This window comes from Nematolebias whitei, chromosome 15 (assembly GCF_014905685.2).
Source record: "Nematolebias whitei isolate Nwh7 chromosome 15, NemWhi1, whole genome shotgun sequence".
Lineage (NCBI taxonomy): Eukaryota > Metazoa > Chordata > Actinopteri > Cyprinodontiformes > Rivulidae > Nematolebias > Nematolebias whitei.
Window position 1 is genome coordinate 22,268,955 of NC_056512.1, and position 12,089 is coordinate 22,281,043.

Sequence of the window (12,089 nt, forward strand, 5' to 3'; positions counted from 1 at the left end):
TAAAATTTACCCCAGAGACCAGGGATTTTGACCCAAGGACAGCAAGAGGATTAAGCTAAATTCTATAGATTATTTTCATTTTTATGGTCATCAAAATATTAGAAGATCCTGCCCTTTGCATTTAACTTTAAAGTTACATTTGCACTATTTATAATAGGGATGCACAATATTGGATTTTTGGCCAATATCCAATATGTTAAAACTTATTGGGCCAAAAACCGATACCAATACCGATTATTTTTTTCCTAGACCTACTTACAAAGCCTTTATAGCTTTCTCTGCTGTGGAATTAAAATACGACATTATTCTTGATGGTCTTTGTTAATGTGGCTGCTACCAAATGCAGATGCCAAAAAGGGAGCTGAAAATGATGTTACACTTCAACTTGGATTATGTTTAATGTCAAATTTATTCATGACATTTACTCTCTCTAACACAATGACAACACTCGAACAGTGCAAATTTGTAAATTTTCACAAATCTAAACTCAACAACGTGTGTGATGTCATAACGTTGAGCTGGCGCTGCAGGCATCCTTGTCACTGGGTTGTCACACCAAAAACAATGCCTAATGTACACACACATTTCTTCTTTTGGCTGCTCCCTGCGTTAGGGGTCGCCACAGCGAACTAAGTCACACGATATATATATATATATATATATGTATGTATGTGTGTGTGTGTAAACAGCACCTTTTATATTGATTAGTTATTCTGATGGATTGGCCGATGCCTGATATTTAATACACATACTATGCCGATAATATTGTGCATCCCTAATTATTATCAGCTGCCAAAAGGTGAAGGTTCCAATAATGTTTTTGTCTGTGTTACCAAAATATATTGAAACAAATTTTAATGAAACTTGCAGAAAGTTATCATTGGATGTACAACTTCAGCTGCTTAATTTTTGGAGTCAACCTAATTCAATATGGCTGCCACAACCAAGTGACCTTAAAAAGATAAAATTTGCAACTATTTAGTAAATTTTACATATATTAGGCTAGAATTTGATATGGTAGCAGCTGAGACTAATTCCCAATATTTATTATGAGGACTAACAGGTTGCACAAGATTTTATAAAAACTTTGCAACTATCTTTTTGTAATCAAGTCTTTCAGTTAGCAAACTATCTCATGAGCCACTGGATAGATTCTTATAAAACTTCCAGGAAATATTTTGTTTGTACATCTACAACTGATGAATCTTCAGAGCAAAACCATTACAAGATGGCCACCACAACTAATTGAAATTAGCAAACACAAAAATGGTTATTCAACATTTTTCAGTCAGATCATCTAGACAGTTTCTTTTTTTTTTTTGTGCTGAAACGTTTCACCTTCGGTCCGGAAGGTTAAGGTTAAGGAAAAATGGTTATTATTTATTCAATTTCACTGATATTATGCTAAAAGTTGGGCGCAACGTGGGGGTAGTGCAGAGATAAGAGAAGATGAGATCGGAAGGTTGCCGGTTCAGAATCCCTGGACCAACAACAAAAATGTGGGATGGGGTCTACCCTGCCTTTCACAGTGACTGATGAATATATATATATATATATATCTCAATGACCACTGCAAAAAGCAGTTAAATATAATGGATGAATGGATGCATGGATGGATGGATGGATGGATAGATGGATGGATGGAAATGTGAAGCACCCACACCTACCTCCCTCATTTCCCCTACTTTGGGCTTTTGAGCAATCCCTGTGACCCCAGGTGCTCCCCAGGCACCTTGATGGCAGCCCTCTGCTCCACACAGAGGGCTGTGGTAGTTCGATGATCTATTGTTGCTTCAGGAAGGGCATCTGGAAAAAAACAATTACCAAGTCCTTGTGGGAGTTTGCTAGCTGTGGCAAGCCCTGAAGAAGGGAGCAGCCGAAAAATAAAAACCAGTATTGAGTGCATTTTGCAATATTACATGAGACTGCACATTATTATTTTCAAGGTTTGACCTAAACACCTACAATTTCATCCTTTCTCATCATAAACTGATCTTATTCTAAAACAAACACAGCAAATATACATCCTTTTAATAAAAACTTTTAAAAAATAAAACACTTTGTATGCTGCATAATTTCTAAATATGTGGATGCATACAGGTCAACCACTTTTTGTTGTTTATATTTTTTTAGTATATCATGAAATGGTCCCCGTGACCCAAAATGGAAGAAGCGGGTAAAAGATAATGGTTGGATGAAATGGCTTGTAATGATTAGTTGCTTTGATTACTTGCTACAAAAAATGTAAATAAATAAATGAAAATATCAGAATTTTCTCATTTTCCCCTGCGCTTTTTCTTAGAAAGAACTTATTTTTGCAATCAAAATAAAAAATCTTGTTGAATGTAGCTTATTAGAATTATTATTATTAGAAACAAACTTTTAAGACTTCTGCTTTTTTAAACTAGCTACTGAAACTAATTCGATTTTTTTTTTAACTAAACTGTACTGTCAAAACCACATGTACTAATTTTTACTTGAAAACATTAGTAAAAAAGGCACTTTTGTTTCTTTGCCCTTTGCTTTGTTTTCTGTTTCGCCTCCTGCTACTAATAAAGTTCTGCGTTTTTGATATTTCCCGCCGAGACAACGGTTATGCTAAAGCTAGCTTATTAGCTGCTTGATTCACGAGATTACTGGTCAGTTCGCTATTTCGACTAAATATAACATTAATATATTTAGACAATAGAAACGCTAACCTACATGTTTAAAAAGTATTACAGGTAAGTTGTAAATTAATAATTTGTAAAATAATGCTAGCTTTGTAACATTCGTTCAATTAGTCATAACAGTAGACCAAAAAAAAAAAAACAACAACAGTATTTCTTTTATTCATACCTTTTTATTATTTATTTGCACAACTTTCAAGATAACCACTGACATATTTATTATTATTCTAATTTATTATTTACAGGTAAAACAGTAATGGCAACCTCGGATATCATTTATGAAAAGGTTCACTTCAGACACGATCCAAAATGGAGCGTCCGCCTGCGGCCTGCAGAGGGAGGGCTGTTCTGTCTGGCATGTGTTATTGAGATAATCCAGGCAGGAGAAATGGCGGTGAGGAAAACAAGATTTCTAAGTCCTTTAAGTATTGTAAAGTCTCCTTAAAGCTAGCCTTTTGGTTTTTTTTTAAGTTCTGATTGTTTAGATGTGTCAGCATTTTCCATCAAACATTTTAAAATTGGCTCATCACAATAAATACTTTCTTTTATTTTACGTACACGCACAATTTGAAAATCCTCCCATATATTTTTCTCTACCTGTGTAATCTAGTCAGTGAGGAAGTCCTACGCCTTGTCTGGTGTAAGTGGGATGCTGAAGAACTCTGCAAAAGCAATGAAGGAGCTGCTCCAACAGGACCACAGAGTCACGCTGCATTTTATTATTACACTAATAGGTGAGAAAATACGCATCAGGAAAAGCCTGGTAAAATGATAAGGGCATTTCTCCAGAGGTAGAGTCCATTGTGGTGTTTTTCATTACATTGTATAGTGCACAAGAGTGTTACGCTGCTTTGAGGCACGTCGTCTCTGTTTAAAAAAAAATAAAATTTATGCTACATTGATGCAGCAGACGCATTAATTCACAGCTTAAATAGGAGTACAGGGTGGGTATTGTATAGGTGCAGTCAAAACAACTGACTGTAGGAGATCTCAGCTCAAATGGTAAGAAGTAAAAGGTCGTTCTCTTGATCCACACTATTGATTAAATTAAATATATATATATTTCATGTTCATTAGTAATGTACACAAAAGGCAAACCCTGGACACAAATGAGATAAATATATTTTAAATTGTTAGATTGAAATGAGTTAATAAATCAAGAACTTGTTTTGGTGTAGGAGCTGCTGTAGAGAAGCTGTTTGATTTAGTCCCACCAGTCACTGGTCAGCAGTGGTTTGATGTTATGCAGTACCAGTTTGGCTCGCATGGAACCTCAGCTGAGATGGCACTAAACCGTTTCACTTGCATGATACTTATATTAAAACAACAGAAAACCACAAATAATTGAGCCTCACTGCACGGTACCACGTAATGGGTGAGCATCATTACTGTGCAAGTGCTGCATTTAACTTATATTACAGCTTTTTAGACTAACCAATGGTGACAGCTATTATCACATTGTCTAAACTGTAAAACAGTAATAGTTTTCAGCAAAATGCAGTTATACTAGACAGGTAATAGACTGACACAAGGTTCAATCTTTTTTTATATGGAATAATCATGAAAGAAAAGTGTGCTATTTTTGCACTAATAACACCAACAGAATGATTTTCAGATGATCTGAACAAATGACCAGAAGCATAATGCTGACTTTTCCTGACAGTCACATTAAATTTGAGGTGAAAAAAGATTGTTGTTTTCGGTTGAATGAATAGACCGCATTAACCTTATACACACAAGCTGCAACCAAATGAGCAGTTTTGTTTTATAGGCTTGGGCAGTACATTAAATCAAATTAACATCTTAATGACAGCTTTTGCTGCAGATAATAAATGAATATGGGTGACATTATTAAAAACACAGTATTCTTGAATCAAGTGCTTATTTAACCACAGTGATTCAGTGATTATATGATTGACAGCTCATCATAGCTGAAGACTGAACCCTGCTCTGGCGCCACTTTGGAAAGTGGAATACTTAACTTAAGTGATAAAAAAAAATCCTGTTTTTAATTCATTAAGGGCAATGCTGCACCTTTCTGTGTATCCTATAGTTGTCAGAGCCTATACACGATCTTTAGTTTGTCACCCTTAGATAATTTGCTGTCAGTTCCAAACTGGTGAACTGCCAAAGTCAGCAATGATGACCTCGTTAATCTCAAGGTTCAAGGCTCTTTATTGTCATTCGTATCACATGTGGTACATGAAGTAGAACAACATTTTTAGCTAGAGCGCCTGTATTGCGTGCTGCTAGCTTAGCATGACATGTTTGAGTTGTGCTCTGTTTATACAGTTTTTGAGTGTGTGTGTGTGTGTGTGGGGGGGGTGTTCAGCTTGGGAGAAGAGGCAACGTGAGCGCTGCCTTTAGCTTTTTAGCTAGAGAGCCTGTATTTCGCACCGCTAGCTTAGTGCTATGTCAGTGCCGGGTGGGGGCAAGTTCGGTTTGGTAGGCGGGGTGCTCAGTTCTGATGATGGGGTGGTGCACCCCGCTTGTATAATGGTAGGGGAAACACCAGATGCTTTCTTTTCACTCGGTGAATATTAGGCTGTCATATGCCACATGTACATTAGACAGTGTTTTGTGTATACACAGAATAGTAAGGGTCAGTGTATGAAACACAAATTAGTTTTTATGTGGTACATAAAAATGACAATAAATAAACTGAAAAGGATAATTATTAAAATAGAATGGCCTGCAAAATGTATAATTAGTAATAAAACATTTGACAAGATAATATAGAAGTACTCACTGACCTTTATTTTTTCATTATTTTAACACATATTTAACACATATTTAACCAGGAATGACCCCCTGAGATTTAAAATCTTTTTTACAAGCGTATTCTGGCCAAAACAGGCAGCGACTCAAAATAGCAGTAAAACACAACACAGGAAAAGTTTACACATCATAAAAACCAAAAGGTCATTAAAACTGTAAACAATAAAAATGAAAAGGATTCACAGGATATACTCAGTAAGTTGTTGCGGCAGTTCTCAGAATTAGTAAAAGAATCATCAATCAAAATGTTTACATCTCAATGGTTTTTAATGTAAATTACTTCAAACTTGTTTAATTAGAGAGGTGGAGGTATGCACTTGAAAGAAGAGGAATGAAAGTCAGCCATAGTAAAACAGAGTACGTGTGTGAATGAGAGGGAGGCGGGTAGAACAGTGAGGCTACAAGGAGCAGAGATCATAAAGGTGCAGGACTTCAAGTACTTGGAAAATTGGGGATGTGGTAAAGAGGTCAAAAAAGAGTCCATGCAGGATGGAACAGATGGAGAAAAGTTTCAGGAGTGATTTGTGACAAAAGTGAGGCAGCAATGGTCAAAGGACAAGTTTACAAGACAGTGGTGAGACCAGCCATGCTGTATGGTCTGGAGACAGTGGCACTGACAAAAAGACAGGAGAAAGAACTGGAAGTGGCAGAAATGAAGATGTTGAGGTTCTCCTTAGGAGTGACAAGGATGGATAAGATTAGGAATGAGACCATCAGAGGTACAGCACAGGTTGAACAACTGGGAGATAAAGTTAGAGAGACCTGATAACATACCAGATGGACATGTCCAAAGGAGGGACAGTGGGTATATTGGTAGAAGGATGTTTGAAATGCAGCTGCCAGGAAAAATACAAAGAGGAGAATATGGATGCAGTTAGAGAGGACATGGAGGTAGTTGTAGTGAGGTCAGAGGATGCAGAGGACAGAAAGAGATGGAGGAAGATGACTCACTGTGGCGACCCCTGAAGAGGGAAAAGCCAAAAGAAAAAGAAGAAGGTTACAACTCCATCACATCCCAACATGATATAATTCAAATAATCTTAAATAAGCTCATCTTAGTTTCAAAGTCTGGCAAAGGTGAGTCTGGTTTGTTAAGGGTGATAAGATTTGTAATTGTTTTTTTTGTTTTTTTTAATTATTATTTTTACAAAAAATTATTTACAAAATTGTTTTTGCCCCCCCTCCCCCCCCCCACCCCTTTTTTTTTTTTTTGTTTATAGTAAAGTGATACAAAACACACAAAGAAAAGAAAATTGAGACATGATGAGTGGCAAATGATCTAACCAACTATGCTTTCTCCTCCTGCTTACATCAGGTCATTACCACCCTGCTGTGATAACTCAGCTTTGAATTTCAGATCTAACTTATTAAACAGAGCTCTACGACCTGTGAGCACATTTAATCTATAATAAACCGGTGCTCATAAATTATCTGAGGCAATAATTTACTTCTGTCAGCTGGCCAACAACATGGCAGCTCTTTCTACTGTATTCACATCATAAAGTTGATGTTGTTTTTATGAATATTTATTCATTTATCTTATGGATAAGATTAGGAATGAGCTCATCAGAGGTTCAGCACAGGTTGAACAACTGGGAGATAAAGTTAGAGAGAGGCCAGACTGAGATGGATTGGACATGTCCAGAGGAGGGACAGTGGGTATACTGGTAGAAGGATGTTGGAAATGCAGCTGCCAGGAAAAAACCAAAGAGGAGATATATGGATGCAGTTAGAGAGGACATGGAGGTAGTTGGAGTGAGGACAGAGGATGCAGAGGACAGAGATGGAGGAGGATGACTCGCTGCAAAGATCCCTGAAGAGGGAAAAGCTGGAAGAAGAAGAACGCTTCAAACTTGTTTAAATTTACTCAGTGAGATGAATTTCTTCAAACTCACATGGTTTTGGAGCTGATTCCAAGAATATGGGGGCAGACTAAACCTGTGTGAAAGCCTGTTGAATTGCTCTTCATGTTGTTCTCATAAAAGGATGTTTTTTTTTTTTACAAATTGAAATAATCCTTTCATACTTTTAATGTTTGTGCTTGTGCAATTTTCTTTCCTTTACCAGGTATGCTTCAAACTGTGGAGGACCCAGTCACTCTGGAGAAGGCAGACCAAGGTGAAGAGATGGCCTTTTATGGTTTGGATAGTGTGTACATGCAGTGTGTGTTTGTTTGCACATACATATAAACGTGTATGTGCAAACACATGGTACATGCACACACATAACACTCACATTGCCACACATAGACATGGACTTCCAATGTAGTTACATGGACTCGCTCACAGTCTTGAGTCACGTCTTCTGGTTAATGTCAGTAGAACTGATCTTGGATGTGATTTCATTATTTTGCATGAAGATAATCTTTAATTTTTCCTTTCTGCATAGTTCAAATATTGTTTTTTCTTTGTATCCAATAATTTATTTAGTCAGTTACTTTATATGCAGACCTGTATATATCAATAATGCAGGCCTTTCAGACAAGACTTGTTTTTAGCACTCAGACAGTTTGGGCTCTCTGCAGCCTTTCACAATGCAGAAATCTGATGAATGAGTAATTTATTGTTTGCTGTCACAAACGGCTTAGGAGTCAAGTTTGTTGTAAAAGTTTGGAGAGTCAAAAGTTTAATGTTTTATTTTTTCTTCATTTTTTTCATGGAAAAAAGAATACATTTAGAAACACGTTCACACAGTTATTGTGATCTTGTTTGCACGGCAGTGACATTAGATGTAATAATATTGAACTGTTCATCTCTTTAGACAGTTGAGCATATATTTTGTAAAGTGAGATTTTAATGCATTTATTTAAAGAATGCCTCTCTTTGTTTTATGTTTGTTGTCTATTCATTAATTTATTTGTATCAGTGCTGGTTCAGCTGGTTTTAGAGCTCCAGAATGAACTGCCCCTACACTTTGTTTTGGATGAGATACACAAACAGGTAAGGCTAGCACAGTTCACACATTTACAGACACAGCAGTGCGTGTCCCCAAACACATTTTACAAATGCAGGCACAGAAAGAAACACAAGGTCTCTAAATTTTTAACAACAATTCTGCAACCAGCATCATCCTCAGGGGGCTGTTTAGTTAACAGAGTGCTTGTCTTCCTCTTGCTGCTTTAGTGTCTTCTCAGGGGAGATGATAGTGGAGTAGTATCCTTCAGCCAGTCAACAGGAGTTATTCTGATGATGTCAGAAAGGTTTAACATCAGGAAAAGTAGACGGGTTATGTTTTATCTCTCTAGAATAGATCGCTCGTAAAACTATTTAAGCACAATTCTGTTATAGATGTCCATGTTATGACTTATGATTAGTAATCAAGAAATAAGCAGACTTTGTTGAGTTGAATAAATTAGAGTTTCCGTCTCATCTGCTTTAAATTTAATAATGTAATGTTGCATGCCATCATTCTTTGAAACTTCTCTGAGCACATTATATTAGATAAAGAATTTAGATGAGTGTTTTAAGCTAAAATGCTTTTTTTTAGTTTTCTGGTAATTATTTTATTGTTCAGATATTCTCCCCACTCCCAGGCTCCACATCTCACACACAGAAAAAGACAGTTTTAGTTCCTTGTGCTTTTCACGCCTGCTCATTTTACCCTTTTACTTCTACAGTGCTTATTATTACAGCACAAATGTCAGCACAACAACCTGCTGGAAAAAATGCTTCGCTAAACTAAGCTGTTATAACAACAGTCTGAATGTAAAGAAAGTTTGCACACAGAGAGCAATACTCATTCATATGACTAATTTATCACAGGCATCATTATGAACGCTTATGTTAGCCTCTGCTTTATGAGTTAGGATTGTTGCCTGCTTCATACTTTTGCTTAAAAACAACAAATTCATATTGTTGGGATAAATACTTGTGGTTAATGACCGCTATTTGTTTCAGCTGTATCAAATGGTTTGTGGGGGGGGGCAGGGTAGGGAAAGGGTGTGTTGTTTTGAAAATGGTACTCGTTCTAGAAAAGCAACAACTTGGTGCATTCCTGCTATGTCTGGTGACGTTAGCAAGGTGTTACCCTGAGGATGTTGGATAAATAAATATCCTATTATTTATCTATTTACTCAAATAAGCCACTCTGAGGACACAAGAAGATTTCTAACCGGTGTTTTACTTGCAAAGGCAGATGGGTCACAGAAACAGGCTTTCATAGATGTGCAAAGTTACATGTTTAGAGCGTCGTCAATGAGAATCTGCACCGGACAGTGAGGCGGGAAGTGTTTTTATAATCCTTACTGTGTTTCCCCTAGATAACTTGCCATGGCGGGGCGCTCATCTCGTCTGTGATTTTTGTTTGGGGTGGGGGGTTTGGATGGAGACTCATTCCTAAGCTGCGCAGCGCACTGTTTAAACCAACAGTTTTAGATTGGCGTGGGGGACACAAACAGCCGCGCACTGTCTGAACCGACAGGTTTTTAAAATTTATTTTAGCTGGCGGGGGAGAGACAGACACACATCTGAGCCGTGTGCTGTTTGTACCAACAGTTTTCGAGTGGCGGGGGTGCGTTCAGCGTGAGGGTTCAACATGAAGGAAGAGGCTGCCTTTAGCTTTATAGCTAGTGCACCTGCATTGCGAGCTGCTAGTTTAGCGTTACGTCAGTGCCTACAGGTGGTGGGGGGGTGGGGCTCCGTAGACGGGGTGCTCGGTTCTGTTTACGGGGCGGGGCGCCCCGCTTGTATAATAGTAGAGAAACACTGCCTTATCAGACATAGGCCGGTCAAGACGACCTCAGCTTCACAGTTTACAGACTTGGAGCAGTCCTTGGTGTCATCAGGTGCACCTGCAGGCTCCTCTCTGAGAGGAAAAGCAACTCTCTAACTCACACGCATTAATTTAACATTAGTTAGTGACAAACATCCATAAACCTTTACCAAAATTCCTTTGACAGGGGACTGGTGAAAAATAAGAAAAAGACAACAGACCAACAGATGCATTTTTTTTTTTTGGAATATTTATAGTTCAATGACACTGACAATTTGAAAATCATTACTTATTGAATAAAGAGATAACCTAGCCCTACCTAACAAGGTTAAGTCAGGTCCTCTGGACAGATTCTTGTTTGTTGAACCTTGTTTGGTTTCAACAAACAAGAATCCGTCCAACTTATCGACCTGGATTATTGAGCATGCATGAGGACAACCTAGTTCAACTATGAACAAAACAGTTGCTGCAATTTCCTTCAGTTAAATTGAATCAAGTGGCACTGCTGCAGCAGAAACTCTTTAGAATAAGTTCATTAAAAATAGTTGTTGCTGATGCAAAGTACAAATGTTTTTGAGCTGGCAGCACATCTCGGTCTCAATTTATAATTAATTATAATATAAGATTGAGTTTTTTTCCTTGTCTTCTGGTCAGCTATAGCTACTCAAATTAAACTATTAAAAAACTAAGCTGAAACTAACATATCAAGCCATTTGAAAATAATGATCAGTTTCTGTAAAACACTATATTGTACTGAAAACGTATGTACAGCCAACTTTTCTAAAATGTGTCTTGTGGCCATGCTCAGTTCTTCCAGAGAGGTTTTTGACCTTGCTACAAATGTAATATTGTTGCATCTTCATATTTTTTTTCTGTTTAGCTGAGTGATCAGCTCAATGTGAAGCGTTTCCGACCTACATTCAACTTCCTGGGGAACCTTTTGAAAACGGTCCCTAACGTGGCTCACAGCCTCATGACTCAGTACGGTGAGACCCTGCAACTCAAGTCAAACTCAACATTAAAACTGTCTCAGATTTAAAGATTAAACTTTGTACTGTTGTAGTTTTGAAATAGCACTTAGACTTCACCGTCCATATGAGTAAGGATGCATTTCTAAACCCAGTTTTGGAGAAAAAAAATCTGTAATTGATTTGTATAAAAAGTAAGTATGATAATTATGTTATTTAAATAATTTTGCTTTGCTTATTTTCCTCAACTCTGGACAATTTTTTGTATTGAACGCTTTTTGAATAGATTTGTTTTGTTTTATGAGAAACTGTTACCATTATGATAATTAGAGTAATTAAACTGAGTACAAATAAACCAACCTTTTTTGTTAGTAAAGACAAAAATATCCCTTTCAGGATGTGGAGTACAGTAGTCCCTCGCTACTTCGCGGTTCGTTTTTCGTGGTCTTGCTCTATCGCGGTTTTTCAAAGTAAGATTGGACATAACACACAATTGGCTGATTGATGGATGAGCCGCACGATCGGCATGGAATTGTAGCGCCCCCTAGCGTCCTTAGCGTTATGGGGGTGGCTAACCCGAGTTCTTTAAATCAGTTGGTAGCTCTACCTGAATATTCTAAATGTTTACCCCTTATACCATGAAGTATAACACAGTAGAATAAGCATACGTTTTAAACAAATAAACAGTTTAATGAACAATAGCACAGTTTCTTCAGTCAGTAATGAAATAGAAATGATACGATTAACCTCGTTAAACAGAAAGGAAACTTAAAGCCGGCAGCTAAAAATTAGTCTCGGTCGTTGCAGGCCTGATGTTGGTGCACTCGCGCGCTTCCCGCTCTTTCCATTAACGTCCCCAACAACCATGTCCCCCATCACCTGAATACGTCCCTCTCCAGGAGGTCGTACGTGCCGTAGTCCGTCTGCTTCTGTCCAATGTTCTCCCCAAGGTTGAAGAATCCCC

At 37.6% G+C, this 12,089-nt stretch overlaps 1 protein-coding gene across 1 annotated transcript in view; it reads left to right on the forward strand.

Annotated features, from left to right (window-relative positions):
* The first annotated feature begins 2,925 nt into the window (after nucleotides 1–2,925).
* The window catches only part of LOC119421101 (meiosis inhibitor protein 1), a 98,168-nt gene continuing 89,004 nt past the window's right edge, over nucleotides 2,926–12,089 (forward strand). The window contains exons 1-5 of the mRNA XM_037688498.1: nucleotides 2,926–3,063; nucleotides 3,280–3,403; nucleotides 7,515–7,565; nucleotides 8,313–8,386; nucleotides 11,038–11,143. Coding sequence (XP_037544426.1) covers nucleotides 2,926–3,063; nucleotides 3,280–3,403; nucleotides 7,515–7,565; nucleotides 8,313–8,386; nucleotides 11,038–11,143 — 493 coding nt within the window. The remainder of the gene's footprint in view (nucleotides 3,064–3,279; nucleotides 3,404–7,514; nucleotides 7,566–8,312; nucleotides 8,387–11,037; nucleotides 11,144–12,089) is intronic.